Below are 17,655 nucleotides of genomic sequence, written 5' to 3'. Positions count from 1 at the left end.
GGCGAGGCTAACAGCACAGCAAACGTTCAGAACACGAAGAGGATCAACTATTCAGACGAAGAGTCAAATGGAATTCGGAAGGTCTCATGCATAGCCGCCGATGTGAAATGACTTTGAGAACCAATGTGTCCCGAACACGTCGTACTCACACACGTATCCAGCGCTTTAATGTCCTTGAAAACATTTGTGAGGGTACTAGATGCCAGTAATGATACAATGAGTGCCAAAATTGTAAAACTAAAACCAACGAAGTAATATTTGAAGGAGAAGGCGGTTAAATAAACTGCAAACTGGTCACCAGTCACCCGCTGCCCCATATTTTGCCCAGCCAAGTGTTTTCAGTCGTGGGTGAAGAATATTCCTCGGGCGCGTGGCTAGTATTGTCTGAGCTGTGAGACGAGATCGGAGTATCCGTAGGAGCGAAAGAACGTTCTGAGTGGAGATGAGATATATAGGAACCTAATGCCATAGGCTGCAATCGAGCTTGGCGAATAAGGTCAAGAATAAGGGATACACCCTGCCGAGACTGTAAAGGAGATCAGACGACGATGAAGCAAAAAAAACAACATAACAAGCGCACCCTTTGAACATGCGCCTTGAACCGAGCGAGACCATGGTTCTCAATTCGTTTTGTCAATCCCCAACCAAGCTTGGAGGTGATGTATGCCTCCGTTGTCTGCACAGTGCGACTGCTCGAGACAACTGTTAGTGTAGCTCAGGTGTGTAGGATAAGTGATACGTACCCCTCTTCATTTTGCTCGAAAAGTTGGGTCTCCTCAACTTGCATAACCTTGACATGATCAAGGTTTTTAGTCCTGCACCGAACAACCTTTCCAAAGGGATCCACTTCGCTCTCCTCGATGACCCACGACTCCGCCCTGGAGATAATTCCTTGAGGAGCCCATCTTGGTAAGGCTCCTCGTTTCAAGATGAGTCTTGTTGTCAATAGGGAGCCCGACTCCGTCTGGTGCCTATCAACGACATCACACGAGATTACATGTGCAGCGTATGGATTAGGATAGCGAAGAAAGAAGGCAAGAGAGACGATGGACCAGGGATCGCTGGGTTTTTTTTAGTAAATGAGCTGTAGGCCTGATGGTGAAGAAATGAAAGTAAAATTACTCACTCGTACAAGAAGGATTGGGAGAAGAACCTCATTGTCAACGATCCCGGCTTCGCTTCAGTTTTCAATTCAAGTCACGGTTGAAGAACAGAACGACTCGAGAGCGGACGTCACAGCTGGCTAGGGATGTGGGTAAGCGTCACAAAGGGTAAGAAATGATTCATTGCCATCACGTAAGTAACGGCCTAATCCGTTAAAGGCCGCCTGAACCGATATGTACTTACAACAGTAAAAGTAAGTGATGTAAAATACTCAAGATTAGATACATGCATGGAAAGAAGGAAGTAATACCCCACAACTGGCTCCAAACTTCCCCTTCAGTCGTACGTCTCGTCCTTGACCGAATCATCGCTCGACACAAATACCCTCAATCCATCATGAGAAGGTCGAATCCACACGGGCTTCCCTTCGCGAATCCATCTCCACCCCGCGACGCTCCGTGACGCTCATACTAGTCGTATCTCTAGGGCTGTCTCCGCCCGCGGCCTTGCCGATAGTTACATATTCATCATGAGAGATGTCATGGCTGAACCCAGTCATATAGGTTCGTCTGGGATTCAACCTTCGCACAGTAGCCACTGCTTCCCGAACACCCATATGCGACGTATGGGCCCTCAGCCGCAAGCAGTCGAGCACCAACACTGGCATCGGTTTCTTTGTCGACTCTAGTAATGCCCAAGTATCATCGGGTATCAAAGATACGTCAGAAATGTAGACGATAGTGTCCTGAATCAAAAATCCAAAGCACAAATAAGGATGAATCTTGGGAGTCGCGCTGCTGCATATATCCGACAAAGGTCTCGCTGGGGATGACCTCCCCGACAAATTGGGAGTTGTCGGCTGAGTCGCGAATGGTGTCGGCGCAAAGGCTGGCGGAGGGTTCGTGGTAAACAACCTGCCATGATGGACTATACAGTTTGGTCAATCAGGAATGTGTGTCTATCACAGTATTAGCCAACCTAAGAATGGTGTAATGCGGACACCCGTATCCTTGATTTCAAATGGGACCTTGTCTTCTATGATATGCCATTCAAAATCAGGTACCTGTTATCCGGGGTATTGCATATCAAATAGGCTGATAGAGTGAACGCACGAAACTTACATCGCCTCCCCCAGATGCAAATTCTTTTGACACCAAATAAGGGAATGATCTTTGAACTTCGCCGAACGTGGACTGAGAAACATAGACATCGATGTGCGTTTGTATGGCACCTCCAAGCGTCCATCCTGGTGCGGCATAATGGTGAACAAGCGTCTGATGTAAGGCTATATTTTCTATTCTTACCTCGAAGATCATCTAAGCCATTCATGGCTATCAAGACAATCAGCACCATCGTCCATCTCAAACAAGCAAATCGAACCATCAGCATGTGCATGTGTAATGATAACAGCGTCAATCTCCCGCAATCCATACTTCGGGAACCACTCCACGGCGGCAGCTTGAAAGTTTTTGCCTACATCGATGACCACGGTCCTGTTTCAGATACAAGAAGATTATGATTTAAAGGTCAGGTAGAAATTGTGTGGACTTACGTTCTCTTGCCATCCTTTCCCAATATACGAAGAGCCGCGGATGTATTTCGCCTGATGTTCTTCTTTCCTTCTGAAGTCAGCGTGGATAGGCATGTCAAACAGGGCATTCTATTGGGCGGGGCGGTCAGGCAGTCCAGGTGAGGAATGGAGGAGGAAGTGCCTGTTCCAAGGAACAACAGCTCAATTGATGGTGTGTATTGGGTATCGGAAAGAGAGCCATTCACGCTGTTGGGACTCATTGTAGGACTGCAGAAGCGAGAAAAAGGACCTAAGGGAAGTGGGAAGGAGAGGCTATAGGCAGGCCGTTTTTCAACTTCACGACCCGTACCAATTTCCGAAACTTCAATTCTCCGATGCGGCCGTCGATCATGGACGGCCACCAATTTGCGTCCTTTGCGGCGGCACGTGCGGACAGCGGTTAGTGATAAGATACCCTCTTGGCACGAACCTTAGATTGTTGGAACTGAACGATGAAACGCATTAATAACGGGTCTAGGAGCGCTGGCCATTCAAGCAAATTATACTTTTCAAGCTACTAAAAGTCAGCAACGCAAGCTAAAGCAGCATCATGATCACAGCCTTTCGGCCACTTGATTGCTTTTATTACCCAATGCCCTTAATACAAACAATTCAGAGTCCGAATCTAGGCTAGCTCATGGTCTCACTGATAAGTCCACGGGATGGGCCTCCGCCGAGGTAAGGTGGTACAGTCTAGGTCGTATGCGACAGGTGATGAGTTCGTCCTCCTGAGTGCGCCGGGAAGTTCATGACATTCGTACAATACATTGACACTGCGATCCATGGACCACGGCAAACATATAAACATAAGTATGCCAAAGTCCTAGTACATATATTTTGCAAAACCTGAATTGGGAGCGCCTTCCAAAACTTTCACGAGTGGGTTGTACTTAGTAATATCTGGTCTACGAAAGCTCCAGTCGCTGGTTATATGGAAAAGCTTGTAATCCACGTATGTGTAACCAAAGTGTGGTCAAACTGTGGATAGGAAGCTTCGCGAGGGCATGCACCGACGTTGATTTTTTTTGGCACGCGACAACATATAGAGGTCGAGAACTGGCCCTCGAGATATTTGTTTTCTTCTTTTCATAAAATGTTTTCTACTGGTAAGCATATGCTGCCAATAGCCGTAACTGACCAGTGGCTACTTCGTGAAAACTATGCAAGACGAAATGTGATCAATAACGGCAACACTTTTAAAAGAAAGGAAACATACTTGAAACAACATCCTCGTCTTGTAGCTGATGGTTCAGACTGACCTTCTGTGCGTGAGGCGAGAACTTGGATGAACGCCCCTATGCGAGCAGTAAGTGTTCACATCCGACATGTAAACAAAATTAAATATACCCTGTCGAGAGCTTAGCATATGTATGGACCGACATATGATTTACTCACCAAACGAGCCCGTAACGGAAGTTCGAGGCCAGCGATTTATGAATACCCAAACATACGTCCTACGGCAATGTCAAGAAAATGTGGCGAATGATGGCGAAAATTACGCACTTCGATAGTGGCACCTTTTCTCAAACACACAGGATCCGACAAGTCGGGTCGTGCACCCCGTTTCTTCGTATAGACCTTGACAAGCCCTAAGCTTTCCCATATCCGTTCGATAAGGTAGTCCAGACTAGTTGCTGCGGATGAGACACGATAACAAGTCCATATAAAAATATTAACTCACTTGAGGTCCATCTCGCAACTGATCACGACCGTATTCTCTGTTCTAGCAAGTTTATCTACCTGATCATCGCAAGTCCTTCAGGATGTCAACGTCAAGTTCGTCTGCTAGTACGGACCATCTCCAGACTGATCGCATCAATCTTGTTGTAGACATCTGCCCGAATTCGATTATAAGCGACGCCTAGCACTGTGCAAGTAGGACATACATAGACAAGGTATATATTTTCGAGTTCCTGCGAGTCAAATGAGCAATCCACCTCGGCACATATAGCTGTCATAATATAGCTGTCATACCAATGAGAACATCTATGAACTCGTCGGTTGTAATCTCCAACGACATCGTGAGTGAGAACCGAATGACAAAGTTATTGACATACATCTTCTCGGATCATCACATCACAGTTGTGGAGTTTATCTGCGATCAGTCAGTAAAGTGCATCGAAGCCATATCCAGGGCGCATACATCCTGCCAGAATGGTACGAATAGTCTTCTCATCTGTCTTCGTGAGTTTTACGGTAGTATTCAGCTGGATAATGCGTTAAAATTTTGATTGGCGCATGAACGCAACTGCAGCATACAGTTATCTGCAAGTATAATTAAAATGCGATAAGGGACATGACTTAGCTACTTACACCACCAGTTGTCCGCCGTTTGAACACTACGTCGGGTTTGCGTTTGTTAAGGCGGATGCCAACTGCATCGAGTTCAATCTCAAGAAGCCGTCGCTGCTCCTCGGACTTTGTTGCATCGAGCATGACGAGAATGAGATCAGCCGTCTTCGCAGCTGCGCCACGCGTTAGAATTTTCATTTGAATAATTCAAGGTACTTACTAGCAACAACTTGTCGTCCTCGACCGCGGCCTACAAAATAATGATCTCTTACATTTGGAACAAAACGGGAAACAAACCTTGACTAGCACCCTCGACAATTCCAGGAAGATCGAGCAATTGTATACGTGCTCCTTGGTATTCGATCACTCCAGGTATTGCCTAAGTGTTCCAGACCAGTCAATCACGTAGCGAATATACTGGGAGAGATTTGCTGACAGTAAGGGTTGTGAATTCATATGCTGCTGTTTCGGACGCGGTGTGAGTGCATTTACTTAGGAGGGTGGACTAGAGTTACCATTCAACTAACATTCGTCCATATTATAAAATAACTCACCTTCCCAACCGACGGAAATCCTATTAATGCAACTCGGGCATCTCCTGATTTCTGCACGTCAAAACCGACACCAGCTGGCCCAGACTTTGAAGCAGGCTCGAGAAGCTGGGCCCGGTACCGAGCTAGCTTTGCCTTCAGAAGACCAAGGTGATATTCGGTAGCCTACTTGGGAGGTACATGTCAAAGGGTTTGCCAATCGCAACAAGTGTGCTGTCTATTCGAAACGTACCTTGTTCTTCTGGGCTGAGGCATGACATTCAGATGCGGTGCAGCAGACACAACCAAGAAGTACTCATACTCACTCCTAGCCATTTCCTCTGCGGTTATCGTCAGAATTAGGGAACCCAACAATCGGCGGTTTCTGTTGCTCACCCTCAATCTCCTTGATCTGGAGAATAAGTATATCAAGATAAAGTACCGCGACAGTCGCTGGTCAGCGTCGTTCAGAACGTGCTAGGTAGCTTACCTTCTCAACGATACCCATTATGAGTGAAATTTTCTGACGACAACCTAGAAAGTGCCCGGGCCCGTATGAAGACGGTGATGGTTCTCTACGACGTATTCATGCGGATGATCCTTGATCTCGGGGGGTCACGTGAATGCTATATTCATTATTCATTAATTGAATTCCAATTGTCGTAAAGATACATAGGTCTCTATCGGCTTGCTGCAGTGGCTTTCTTTCTTTCGGACCACCGGGGTCCCGTCATGAGGAGGCATACACCAGCGCTGCATTCCCTGCAAGAGCAAGAATCAAACGACGCCGAGGACGTGGACTGGGCCCAGCCCCCAATGTCATCCAGGCATCCTTCATCATCAGTCAGCATGCTTTCCTCAAGTGCGGCTCTGCGCAGCAGAGGAAAGAACAGGCCAAGGAATTTATTTCCGTCAAGCTCAGCATCTTCCACTTCTAATCACAACATGCTGCCACACGCTGCTAAGTACTCGGATATCTACTCCCAGTTCGTGAAGCGCTACAGATCCGAACCAGGCCTCGATGATGATCCTCGGAATGATCCAGACAGTAACTACTTTCAGAGAGGTTTAGGGCAGCTTGTAGACGCAGGAGATAGCGATGATGAAGATTTGGGACGCGCCTCACTCATGGGAGGTGACGGTGTAGACCGTCTCAAGGCTTTGATGCTTGAATCGGAGCAAATCCAGCCAGCGACTGTCCAGGATAGACAGCGATTAGAGTGGCAGACGATGCTGGCATCTGTCTTGGACGGTGATGTCCTCAAATCCGAGAAGACTCGGATTGCTGTAGCCCTCGAGTCCTCCTCAGAGGAACAGAACAACATTCATCTCAGCATATGGCTTGGACTACGTGCCAAGTTCAGTGGTCGTTCTGAGGGCGAAGAACGCAAGCATCTCGAGGAGAGGAGATTGCGCATGGCAGATCCTGTCATTGACGAAATCAATCACTTCAAGCTTGGAGATGACGAGCGCGATCCAATTGCTGCGCTCAAGCATGTCAACGCTGTGCTGCTGCGATTGGACGCAGCGCACTCGCTTTATCCTACCCTCAAAGCTTTCTACGCTGATAACGTCGCTGCATCAGAGGCATCCTTCCAGGCTCGATGTGACACGCTTAACACTTGGTCGACTGTACTTATGTCTCTCAGGCGTCACATTGCACTACTCCAACGGTGGACCGGAAGTGAGACACTCGACGTAACCAAGCCTAACACGAGCGCGGACATTCCCATTGCCAACCTGTACTCCCGTAATAACGCTAACGGGCCTACGGATGTGTCTGACGGAACCACTTTCGTAGAGCGAGTTCTCAAAGAGGATTCTATCCAGAAAACGTTTGAGAAGGGCTTCCTCACCACTGTACACGCCTTTATCGGTGCCGCCAGAGATGCGCAAGTCAACTTATCCTCCCTTTTTCAAGAAATGAACCTCCCCACTTTCGAGAATGAACTTGTCCCACTCATTTCCTTCCCAACAAAACTTGCGCAGGCATGTCTCCGCCTTCGACTGGACTATGTCCAGAAACTCAAAGATCCGGAAGTCCTCATCATCGACCAAGTGACGGAAGATGTGAAAATAAGTGTGGGTCTTGCCTGTACACTCAAGCGGCAATATGAGGCATTCCTCGCACCTGACCCAGGTGGAAAATGGAATTTACCCCAATGCATCAGCGACGACTATGACTCGACGATACTTGAGTCGCTCTCTATATTTTTCAGACTCATACATTGGAAGCTCAAGAGCGGGGTCAAAGGAATCTACTTCAAAGAGACAGATTTTATCGAGTCTCAGTGGGCGACTTTCAATGATGTCAGCATGACTGTTGCTGGTGGCTCGCAGCTGGTTGCCGAACAAGTCTGGTCAGTGTATATCCCTGCAGCGTCCTCTCTGGCTAACAGCATATTTGTAGCTCATTGACCAATAAGCTCATGGTCCGGGTAGCAAACTACTTTGATACTCAAGTCCGACTGCCCTCAGACAAAAAGGCACCTCAACGTCGAGCGTCGACCAATATCTTCGACGGGGATAGCATCGCCAGTAATGTGTCAGGTCAAATGACTGACGAGCAGAAGGTTAACTGGTATGGTAAAATATTGGACAATGTCCGGTTGCGCTATCGAAAGCTCCAACGTTTTGCTCGGTACGTTGAACCTTAATGTGAAGGAACTGAATTTGTACTGATGGTATTGGGTATGTGTAGGGTCTTGACCCAGAGATTCAGCAATTCCGCCGAGTATAACCTGGAAGGCATCCCCATCGAGCAGGTCATCGCTACTCTCGTGGCGACAGATCATTTTTTGGTCTACACGCAATCATTCGAAGAAGAAGGAGTATACATCATCGCATCCAGTGCTTTGCGCGATCGCCCAGAAGCAATACGACGCATTCTTTTCGAGTCTTTCCATGTCAACGAGACCATGAATGACGAAGGCGTCCATGTGGTCGATAACCTGGAGATCATGGATAGTGAGGATGATGATGAGGCTGAATATCTTCTCCTCCTATCTCCTCTCAGTCAATTCCTGTGGAATGGTCTGGTGTTCATGCTCGAACTTCCACGGATGGATCTTGACATGAAGGACAACCGTCTGCGTCTCGTTGCAGATGGACCCGAGCGGCGGCTTGCGCTAGCCAAGGAACAATTCTCGGAGATCTTCATCGTTGATGAAGACGAAGAGCCTCTGGAAATGACGCATAGTCCTCTGCAGTGCATCGCCGAACAACAAGCGCATCTACCCACAGTCAACCGTGAGCTGCGAAAGATAGCTCGCGCCACCAACAAGTTGGCAGAATCAATAGTAGATTCCGTACACCACGTTCGGCATTCACTGCGCAATGCAGTTGGATATCAGGAGCTGCTGGAGAATTGGTATCTATTTGCTTCCGAACACGGGCAGCATGCTCAGAAGCACATGGAGCGTTCACCTCTCACCAAGTTCAACCGTCTGCTGATACGCCTTGCCATCTCATGGGTGTCATTCATCTGCGATGACTGCGATCCATCGGATCGGAAAACCTTTCGATGGGCTGTAAATGCTTTGGAATTTACGCTACACCGCACTCGACGGAACAACATATTGCAAATGCCAGATGATCAATTTGAAATGTTGCGGCAGAAAGTTGCCAGCTGCATGACGCTCCTCATCAGCCATTTTGACATTCTTGGTGCTCGGTCCACGTTGGAGGCACGGAAGGAGAAGGAGAGGCAAGAGGGACTTATACGCGAGCAAGCCTCGATCACTGCCGATGAAGAGCCTGGTCTTCTAAGGTCTTCGTCGCCTGCTAACGATGATAGCCTCAATACGCACGGATACACAGATGCTAACGTGCGTCTGTTTTGGGAGAAGACGGTGAGAGCGTTGTATGCGCTTGAAAGCAGTCGAGCACAGACTGGCACCGACCAAAGGGTTGTAGGTCGCGTTCTTGACAACGAGAAACCTGAAGATCGCTCTCTCGTTTTCCTCGCTTCTTCAAGTTCCAACATCTCCATTCGCTGGCAGCAAAGAAGGTTCATTGGGGCTGGGGCATTCGGTTCAGTCTATCTCGCAGTCAACCTCGACTCCGGTTCCCTTATGGCGGTCAAGGAGATCAAATTCCAAGAACTTTCTGGGCTTCCAAACCTCTACTCGCAAATCAGGGACGAGCTTAGCGTCATGGAAATGCTTCATCATCCCAACGTTGTAGAGTATTACGGAATCGAAGTGCATCGCGACAAGGTATACATCTTTGAAGAGTACTGCCAAGGCGGGAGCCTGGCTTCTCTTCTGGAACATGGACGAATCGAGGATGAGAGCATCATACAGCTCTATACCATGCAAATGCTGGAGGGACTTGCATACTTGCATTCGAGAGGAATAGTCCATCGAGATATCAAACCTGACAGTAAGTCTTAGCATTCTGCGTTGCACATCAAACCGAACGTTCCACAGACATTCTCCTTGATCACCGTGGTGTCATCAAATACGTCGACTTCGGAGCATCCAAAATCCTGGTGAAGAACCGCACCATGCAACGTTCACGCAGAGGAGATTTTGGCGGGAATGTCGGGAAACCCGGTGGCTTTGGTGGAGGTTTAGGCATGAACAGCCTGACCGGGACACCAATGTACATGTCCCCGGAAGTTATCAAAAACGATATGAGAGGTCGCCACGGAGCAATGGATGTCTGGTCGCTCGGATGTGTGGTTCTAGAGTTTGCTACCGGCAAGAAACCATGGAGCAATCTAGATAATGAATGGTACGACCATCATCCGCACATGATGTAAGGATTGATCTGACGGAATTTGGACAACAGGGCTGTCATGTTCCACATCGGAGTGGCTACGCAGCATCCACCCCTCCCGGAACCCGGACAGTTGAGCGATCTAGGAATCAATTTCATCAAGCAGTGTCTCACTATTGATGCCATGAGAAGACCAACAGCCGTCGAGCTACTGGACCACCCTTGGATGCTCCAGTTCGGCGAGACGCTCCTTGGGTATGAGGAGACCGAGTTGGTGACTAGTCCGCCTGTAGAGATGCCGACAGAAGAAACCTATGAGATGGCCACAGTTGCAAGACAGGCCGCGATCATTCAAGAGAAAGAAGTCGAGGCCATCCAGATTCCTTCGCCCACCCTATCGTCGGCGGGAACACCCACGCCCGACATCGAATGACTTATGCATACTTGCGGTGCATTTGATTTCTGTAATGTTTCAGTTCACACTTAGCAAACATGTAGCCTTACTTACATTTGTACGACATCTTCATTCGAATGTTTTTCGTAATCTGTCTAGCCACACACGAACCACAGAATGGAACATCGGTGCTCCAGGATCCGGTCGTTTGGGGCAGCTAATAATCGAGTGGCGACAACCTCTCAGTCAGTCAGTCAGTCAGTCAGTCAACCATTCCAGTACTTACTAGTGCAGTCTACATGATCGGCTTTGCGGGACTCTGCTTCCGCTGCCTACAGATTGTGGAGGATTTGCTGGTGCAAATGAGTTCTTCTTGGCGCCCGATGCTAGTTTCAGTATCAAAAGTTGCGTCACTATCGGGGAGATAGATCATCATTGTACACGGCCGTTCCAAATATGAACGGTAAGACGCAATACATACTCCGGCCATAGTGACGGACGAGAAAAGCCGGAAGAATGATACGGACCTGAATTGCTGATTTCATCACCATTGGTCGCTAGGACAAGGCCACCTTGTATTATTTCCGCAACGATGTCGCGGTAATGGGCCTGAGCCTGTTCTTGCGTTGCTAAACACATCAGGACTGGCACATTCGAATGAAGACGAGGAGCACTACTCTTAGACTGCCACTTCAAGGCAGCGACCGAGTCAGACGGACATGACCATGTCCTTCTCAAGAAAGTTTCAGAAGTCAAGTTGACCTTTCTCAGCATGTGGACCGCTTGGGAACCTTGCGAGTTGGTTGCAAGCTGGGTGAACATTCCCATGGGATGATCATGATTTGTTGCGGCATCAACACACGGTGATTACTTGCTGTTGGGAACTGGACAAGGAGGGCAAATATCAACGGTGTTTAACAGCAGCTGTAACAGCAACATAGCAGATTTCCGGCAGTTTAGCGGTTGAACTGTCCCACAGAAGTAATGAGTGCACGTCTGTTTTGTGTGAATTGCATGAAATAAAGACGACCACCCAGTGGTACTAAGAATTGACAATCCGAATACGTCGTAAGCGTGGAAACCGTAAGTGCCATTTACTCGATGACCCAGCGTTTAGAATGAGCCACAGAGTCACTCCCTCTGCTTGAAGTACTGGTTGAACTATGGGTGCTACTCTTGGACTGTTGCCGCTCGACGGTGTGGTAGGATTGGGAGGATGGCTGCCTCGCCAGCGTGGCCGAAGGCACTTGAATGGCCCCCGGGGCCGAGAATGGATCATTGTGTGTGGAGAAAGTATGCCATATAGGAGGTGCGAACATCTGAGAAGGAAGAACTTCTTGTCCTGGGCCGAAAGCAACGGAGAATGTGGGCACATCATCATCAGATGGGAACGCGATCTTCTCCGGGTCATCTCCATAGTTGACCGGGGAAAAGTCATCTGGGATTGGCTCTTCTGCATTGACTGGGCCAACCGCATAAACTCGTGGGAAAAAGCAGCAAAGAGTTCAAACTCACGATATCGTACAAGCCCCTTGCCGAAGTTGATACGGCATATGATACCGAGGATGAACGCAACAAGAGTCAGGAAGAAGGAAGCGGTTGTCATCACCCCGAAGAACGTCCAGGTCATATACGCCCATCGGAACGAGATGGAATCAAACATGGCTGCCCAGCCCCCAAGGTACCCAACACTGAGCGCAAGAAATACGAGCATAGGAATCTTGAGTTCTCGGCGCACACCATACCAGCCCTGCGAAGCATGTCAGCTATTGTACAAACGACCACAAAGCGAAGTCTGACTGTCGCCAACCACGGAAGCAAGAGCTATACAAATACGTAGTCAGTAAATAGTTCTGACAGCACGTGAACTTTTCACTCACGACGAGGGTTACGATCAGGAACGGCTTGTATGCAGCGGGGGTAAGACGCCCAATGTTGCCATTGCAGAGTTGATCGAGCCAAAGAGATATGGCGATCACCATATAGAAGAGCGCCAGCTGGATGACGATTGAGAGCACGAGCACAAGTTTGTAGACACGACTGATAGTGATCGAAGCCCCGACGCGCTTGAAAGTTTGCCAGCCGAAAAGCTGAAAGTAATCGAAGCAAAAATGAGTACTGTGAGCTTGTGAAACAAGATCGAGACTGCATCACCTTGGCAAGTTTCCATGATAGAAAGGCAGAAACCAACAGTGCAACGATGTTCAGCACCAAGCTAGCGATTTCGGCAGCAACGCGACTTTGCCAATACGACGGTAAGAGATTGATTGGATTGCAAGCTCCGTTCGTTGACAACCTCGTAAAGTCATCGCGAAATTGAGCAGTATTGAAAATCTGATAACCTGCCCATCCAGTAGCCAGCATGTGTGTCAAAAGAGATGCGATGCTATGGTCCTCTAAGCACCTCTCGTGGCAAAAAAAATCCGCAATACTCACGTGTGAGGGACGGATTCGTTCAGGATCTGGTACAACGTTGTAACGAATGGATGAAGAAAGAAAACAACTTGCTTACAGCGACAATAGACATTCCGAGAACCCAGACTTGAAAAGCGATGAAGGTCAAATCTTCCCGTTCGGTCTGCTGAAGTCTTCGACGAAGTTATAAAAATAGTGATAGAGTATAGAGAAATCCTTCTTACACCTGAACTGGGTAATTCAGAGCCCAAAGGCACTGCCGATCTAAGACGGCTGCCTGATTGTTCCAGCCGAATCCGTTCACAATGACTTGGACAGTGCCATTGACCTCCGCAGTTTCGATATTTCCGACGACACTGCGTTTGCTTGGCTGTTGAAGGAGCATTAGCTGACCGCTAACCTAAAGTGGCTCCTGCTGACCATTTCAACAGCAGTGTCTCCGCGTTTCACATTATCAGTGGAGGTTGAAGCCACCGCCGATGAGGTAGTGGTGTGCGCCGAAGACATCTGGGTTGTGGATGCTTTTGAACTCGATGAGGTAGTGGTGTGCACCGAAGACATCGTTGAACTTGCAGACGTCACGAAGTCTGATGTTGCAGTATGGCTCGAACTCGTTGAAGTCATGGACACCGTCGAACCCGAGGAGGCGAAACGGGTCGAGGTCATGGAACTTGACGTCCCCGTTGAGTGTGAAGTAGTCTTGGGGGTCGAGTCCGCTGTATTTGCAGTTATCATCGAATTTTCCCCGACTGTGATACCATTCCAGACTATTTGGCAAGAGCTAGTGCTGAAGTCTGATGGGAGACTGTCGCAAAGGCGAAGATCACTCCCCAGAACGTAAAATGCATTCGAATCTATGGCAGCTCCTTGTTCTGTGATCGAAGCCAAGAATTCAGCAGCCCCCACATTGATTTGAAAGGCGTGCACTTGGAAGATGATCTGGAGAACACAATGTAGTACAGAAAATATGAAGTAAAAGGTGGTCGTGCGTGAAAGAGTTATTCGATCCCACTGTTTCGAAGTTAGTCAGCTCAGTTGTCCGAACATCGCTGTTAGAATGCTCTCGGTTCAGGACACCTCACACAGTGGCAGGTTGTCTCTCTGATTGTTTGGAGCATGAAGCCACTGCAAAGACTCACCAGTAACTTGATCTTGGATGGGAGAGGGATAATATTCCACAGTTGCTTAAAGCGCATGATGGACAACCAGCTGTAGAGCCAAACTGCCATCAGATACTTGGATTCCCCACCTAGAAAATCCATACCGATATCACAGATAAATGAACGACAATGCCACTAGGGCAATATAAATGACAAGAATTCGTTCAAGAACTCAAGCAAAAGACAGAACTTGAAGAGCAAACGGGAGAAGGTCGACCGAACTGCTACAACGGTCCTGCCGGAGTGCAGAGTGTCGAGAAGAATGAAAGGAGTCAGAAAGAGGAATGGAAGCTAGGATATCTTTTCGCAGCTACTTCAATCAGTTCGAGTCCCACTGCGAAGAGGCAGGACGACTTTGTTACACAGCATCTCCACAACTTGAAGCGCCAATGATAGCTCTCATGAATGTCACTAGATGTCACTAGGACCTTGGCAACACTATGATGACCTGGATAAATATAACATGCATAGGAAACCTCCCACGTAGTCACAGGACTGGGATGCTTATCCGTAGCATTTTATTAGACAAGAACGAGAAATTCGCAAGGAAGTGATGAAACCAGCTTGGGCGGCGGGAGGTGGTCACAAGCTCGGTACACTAGTAATTAATGCCAATAAGTATTCTGCTTGCACATTTATGTTGTTCCGAATCAGCGCTAGTGTATGAACAGCATATGAACAGAACCCTCACGGTCAAGATCCAAGGCCGTTCACCTGCCAGACATGATGATCAGTGGCACGAGCTCAGACGAGTTCATCTAAATTGGTAAAGTATATCTCAAAGGCTAAGCATCAAAGATCTTTTTTTTTACAGTGGAACTCTCCGCACTGGTATCATACCAGGGCCTTTTTATAAGTCCATAAAACTGCCTACATGTAGCCGCTCGCAAGTTTCTAGAGGGTACGAACTAGAAGGCTGTCCTGACAGTTCAGTATGCGTGACGAATATCATGGTATAATCGGGAGAGGAGACGAATTTGGAAGTCCGGCTCGAGTCCGGCTCACTTCCATGATCATCGAGCGCCTAATATTGTAATCGACGACCGACCCGTTCAATCTGTATCATAAACTGGTTTCACCCTTATCATTATCTTTTTTTATTAGGAGAACTGTATCAACTCTGGATCGGCGTTGGAAGGAGAAGAGCTAGATCCGAGCCTCCCACATCGTTCTATTCTAACTTCAGAACGTTTAACATTTTATCCGAGCGCTTCGAGCCCTATTCATCATCATGGTAGGTTCCTGTACTATATTCCAGCTATGAAATTAATCCGCGCTTAGACTGTATGCACGGATTGCGGAGGAACAGTTATCGAGTATGATGCAGCTGCTGGCAACGGCTTCTGTGTCAAATGTGGAACAGTGGTGGAGGAGAACGCTATAGTATCAGAGGTCACTTTCGGAGAAACTTCTGCTGGTGCGGCAATGGTTCAGGGGTCATACGTCGGCCAGGGTTCAAGTGAGTACATTTTATCACTGTTCTGGGGACGAAGCCTCAGTCTACCTCTGCTAGCGCACGCGCGAATGTCTGGTCCATTCGGGAACAGAGGAAGTAACGAGTCTCGCGAGCAAACCATCGCCAATGGTAAGCCGTTATTTTTGTTAAAGCCATAACAGACCTTATGATTCACTAGCTAGCAGAAAGATCCAGAACTTCGCTGGTGCTCTGCGTCTCTCTGAAGTTGTGTGCTTGGCGGCGACGCGTCTTTACACCCTTGCTGTTGAACACAAGTTTACCAAGGGTCGCAAAAGCAATAATGTCGCTGCTGTCTGTCTATATGTTGCCTGCCGACAAAAAGAGACACGCAACTATATGCTTATAGACTTCTCAGATCTTCTACAGGTACAGAGCTGTGGGTTTGTAAATCCTAGATCTGACGATCTCTTTTCCAGGTCAATGTCTTCGAGCTGGGCCACATATACCTGCAACTCGTCCAGACTTTAAATCTAAAACTCCCTCTCGTCGACCCTTCTCATTATATCTCTCGCTTTGCAGCATTGCTAGAGTTTGGCGAAGAAACTCATAAAGTCGCCACTGATGCTGTCCGACTTGTACAACGTTTCGATCGCGATTGGGTTTCTCGTGGCCGCCGCCCAGCAGGAATTTGCGGTGCGGCGCTCCTCCTTGCCGCACGTATGAATAACTTCCGGCGTTCAGTCGAGGAGATTGTACAAGTGGTGAAGATCGCTGATACCACGCTGAAAAAACGATTAGAGGAATTCAAGAAGACTCCTAGCGGTGCCCTCACGCTTGCCGACTTCAGGACGGTGTGGTTAGACGAAGAGATGGATCCTCCTGCCTTCACAAAAGGAAAGGAGAAGGAAGAGAAAGAACGCGAAGAGGCTCTTGATGGGCCGAAGAACAAGCCTAAGAAACAGAAGCGGAAAGGCAAACGGAAAAGAAGAGGTAGTGAGTCTGAAGAAGAACGAGTGGAATTTGCACCACCTCCAGAGGAAAGCCCGCCTCAGATACCCACAATCGACCCTGCTCTGTTCAATCAGGGTATCCTTGCTGGGACGTCTGAACCAGTACCACTGTTTTACCCGGACGAAAATGAAGAAGTTTATGCCAATATTGATCCTGCTCTGCGACCGGCGTCAAACATGATATCTCCCGATCTTGACTCATCAACCGCAGCTGCCATCGAAGAAACTGTTGATCAGGCCCTCGCTGAGGAAGTTGCTAGTTTCCTGCAAAATACTCAGGGCTCACTTCTTCGTGACGCTCTGGACGAAGCTGATCAGCGCCGACAGGCTCAGTTTGCCGAAGTTGATGAATTGCTAGGATTGGACGAAGATGAGCTTGATAGATTCATCCTCGCCGAAGATGAGGTGAAGATCAAGGAACGTGTATGGGTGGAGATAAACCGAGATTACTTGGAGGCATTAGCTGGTATAGTTTCTCCATGATGATTTATGCTTGTGACTGAGCGGTTTGTTTGTAGCCAAAGGCGAACCAGCTGATGTGAATCAACCCAAAAGTCGCAAGGTTCGTCCCCTGCCATCGCCGAAAATTTTCTGGCAATATTTTCCTTTCTCGTTACTTCAACACTGATGGATTCATCTTCAGCGTCGGAAGACCAGCACTAAACCGCGCGACGAGTCAATGCCGTCTGGAAATACAGCGGCCGAGTCGGTGCGGAATCTCATCAAGAAAAATCCAAAGTACAGCAAACGGATCAATTACGATGCGCTCAAGGACCTCTTCATTGATGGGCCGCAAGCTCCATCCCTCGACGACAAGGACGATTTATATACAATGGATGATAAGAGCGACGGAGAAGGTATGATAGTTCTTGAAGAAGGCGGAGGAGGCATTGGAAGTCAACGACCAGCACCTCGACTACATCGCGAAGAGCAAGGAGAGGATGATGAGAGTGAAAAGGGTGATGATAATGTCGCTGATGTGGGATGGGAAGATGCGTACGAGCAAGAAGTCTAACCGGTATCCTTTGTCTAGAGTATTGA

The 17,655-nt window shown here is 48.1% G+C and overlaps 6 protein-coding genes across 6 annotated transcripts; 2 read left to right on the top strand and 4 right to left on the bottom strand.

The window, feature by feature from the left end:
- Positions 1-98: 98 nt before the first annotated feature.
- EDB91DRAFT_1214225 (PRELI-like family-domain-containing protein) lies at positions 99-1,266 on the bottom strand. Its single transcript, XM_041320794.1, has 4 exons — positions 1,127-1,266; positions 744-1,061; positions 581-689; positions 99-526 (listed from the first exon to the last, which is right to left on the bottom strand). The coding sequence occupies exons 1-4, from the start codon at positions 1,156-1,158 to the stop codon at positions 302-304; spliced, it is 684 nt and encodes a 227-aa protein (XP_041183705.1). The 5' UTR covers positions 1,159-1,266; the 3' UTR covers positions 99-301.
- A 174-nt stretch (positions 1,267-1,440) lies between these two features.
- Positions 1,441-2,895, bottom strand: EDB91DRAFT_1233787 (beta-lactamase-like protein; the record flags this gene model as incomplete). Its single annotated transcript, XM_041321141.1, has 7 exons — positions 1,441-1,524; positions 1,550-2,031; positions 2,083-2,167; positions 2,226-2,350; positions 2,409-2,435; positions 2,485-2,597; positions 2,657-2,895. 7 exons carry the CDS (start codon positions 2,893-2,895, stop codon positions 1,441-1,443), a joined length of 1,155 nt encoding a protein of 384 aa, XP_041183704.1.
- Positions 2,896-3,407: 512 nt separating this feature from the next.
- On the bottom strand, positions 3,408-6,097 carry EDB91DRAFT_1096553 (P-loop containing nucleoside triphosphate hydrolase protein). The gene is made up of 16 exons (XM_041317002.1): positions 5,893-6,097; positions 5,823-5,837; positions 5,750-5,763; positions 5,521-5,682; positions 5,403-5,471; positions 5,264-5,345; positions 5,187-5,216; positions 4,988-5,139; positions 4,818-4,881; positions 4,732-4,769; positions 4,659-4,682; positions 4,561-4,625; positions 4,356-4,430; positions 4,178-4,301; positions 3,891-3,969; positions 3,408-3,832 (listed from the first exon to the last, which is right to left on the bottom strand). The coding sequence occupies exons 2-16, from the start codon at positions 5,830-5,832 to the stop codon at positions 3,819-3,821; spliced, it is 1,002 nt and encodes a 333-aa protein (XP_041183703.1). The 5' UTR covers positions 5,833-5,837; positions 5,893-6,097; the 3' UTR covers positions 3,408-3,818.
- Positions 6,098-6,169: 72 nt separating this feature from the next.
- Positions 6,170-10,759, top strand: EDB91DRAFT_264782 (uncharacterized protein). Its single transcript, XM_041326646.1, has 5 exons — positions 6,170-7,856; positions 7,907-8,137; positions 8,198-9,879; positions 9,927-10,233; positions 10,291-10,759. The coding sequence occupies exons 1-5, from the start codon at positions 6,229-6,231 to the stop codon at positions 10,649-10,651; spliced, it is 4,209 nt and encodes a 1,402-aa protein (XP_041183702.1). The 5' UTR covers positions 6,170-6,228; the 3' UTR covers positions 10,652-10,759.
- A 947-nt stretch (positions 10,760-11,706) lies between these two features.
- EDB91DRAFT_1042772 (uncharacterized protein) lies at positions 11,707-14,223 on the bottom strand (the record flags this gene model as incomplete). Its single annotated transcript, XM_041313021.1, has 10 exons — positions 11,707-12,074; positions 12,128-12,362; positions 12,413-12,436; positions 12,493-12,702; positions 12,767-12,998; positions 13,049-13,074; positions 13,125-13,200; positions 13,252-13,392; positions 13,428-14,038; positions 14,167-14,223. 10 exons carry the CDS (start codon positions 14,221-14,223, stop codon positions 11,707-11,709), a joined length of 1,980 nt encoding a protein of 659 aa, XP_041183701.1.
- A 699-nt stretch (positions 14,224-14,922) lies between these two features.
- On the top strand, positions 14,923-17,629 carry EDB91DRAFT_1214214 (BRF1-domain-containing protein; the record flags this gene model as incomplete). The annotated part of the gene is made up of 7 exons (XM_041320793.1): positions 14,923-15,421; positions 15,469-15,646; positions 15,701-15,772; positions 15,822-16,030; positions 16,081-17,080; positions 17,133-17,176; positions 17,258-17,629. The coding sequence occupies exons 1-7, from the start codon at positions 15,419-15,421 to the stop codon at positions 17,627-17,629; spliced, it is 1,878 nt and encodes a 625-aa protein (XP_041183700.1). The 5' UTR covers positions 14,923-15,418.
- Between the last annotated feature and the right edge of the window lie 26 nt (positions 17,630-17,655).

This window comes from Suillus paluster (genome assembly GCF_016628075.1).
Source record: "Suillus paluster strain FC165 chromosome Unknown EDB91scaffold_2, whole genome shotgun sequence".
NCBI classification, from domain to species: Eukaryota; Fungi; Basidiomycota; class Agaricomycetes; order Boletales; family Suillaceae; genus Suillus; species Suillus paluster.
This window is presented reverse-complemented; position numbering and strand designations above follow the sequence as displayed.

Coding starts and splice junctions, on each gene's coding strand:
- EDB91DRAFT_1214225 (XM_041320794.1), bottom strand. CDS start 1,158: ATGAGGTTCTTCTCCCAATCCTTCTTGTACGA. Junction 1,062..1,126: donor TCCCAATCCTTCTTGTACGA/GTGAGTAATTTT, acceptor AAAAAAACCCAG/CGATCCCTGGTCCATCGTCT. Junction 690..743: donor TTCGAGCAAAATGAAGAGGG/GTACGTATCACT, acceptor TGTCTCGAGCAG/TCGCACTGTGCAGACAACGG.
- EDB91DRAFT_1096553 (XM_041317002.1), bottom strand. Junction 4,683..4,731: donor ATGTGATGATCCGAGAAGAT/GTATGTCAATAA, acceptor ATGTCGTTGGAG/ATTACAACCGACGAGTTCAT. Junction 4,431..4,560: donor AAAATATATACCTTGTCTAT/GTATGTCCTACT, acceptor GACATCCTGAAG/GACTTGCGATGATCAGGTAG.
- EDB91DRAFT_264782 (XM_041326646.1), top strand. CDS start 6,229: ATGAGGAGGCATACACCAGCGCTGCATTCCCTGCAAGAGCAAGAATCA. Junction 8,138..8,197: donor AAGCTCCAACGTTTTGCTCG/GTACGTTGAACC, acceptor GGGTATGTGTAG/GGTCTTGACCCAGAGATTCA. Junction 10,234..10,290: donor AGCAATCTAGATAATGAATG/GTACGACCATCA, acceptor TTTGGACAACAG/GGCTGTCATGTTCCACATCG.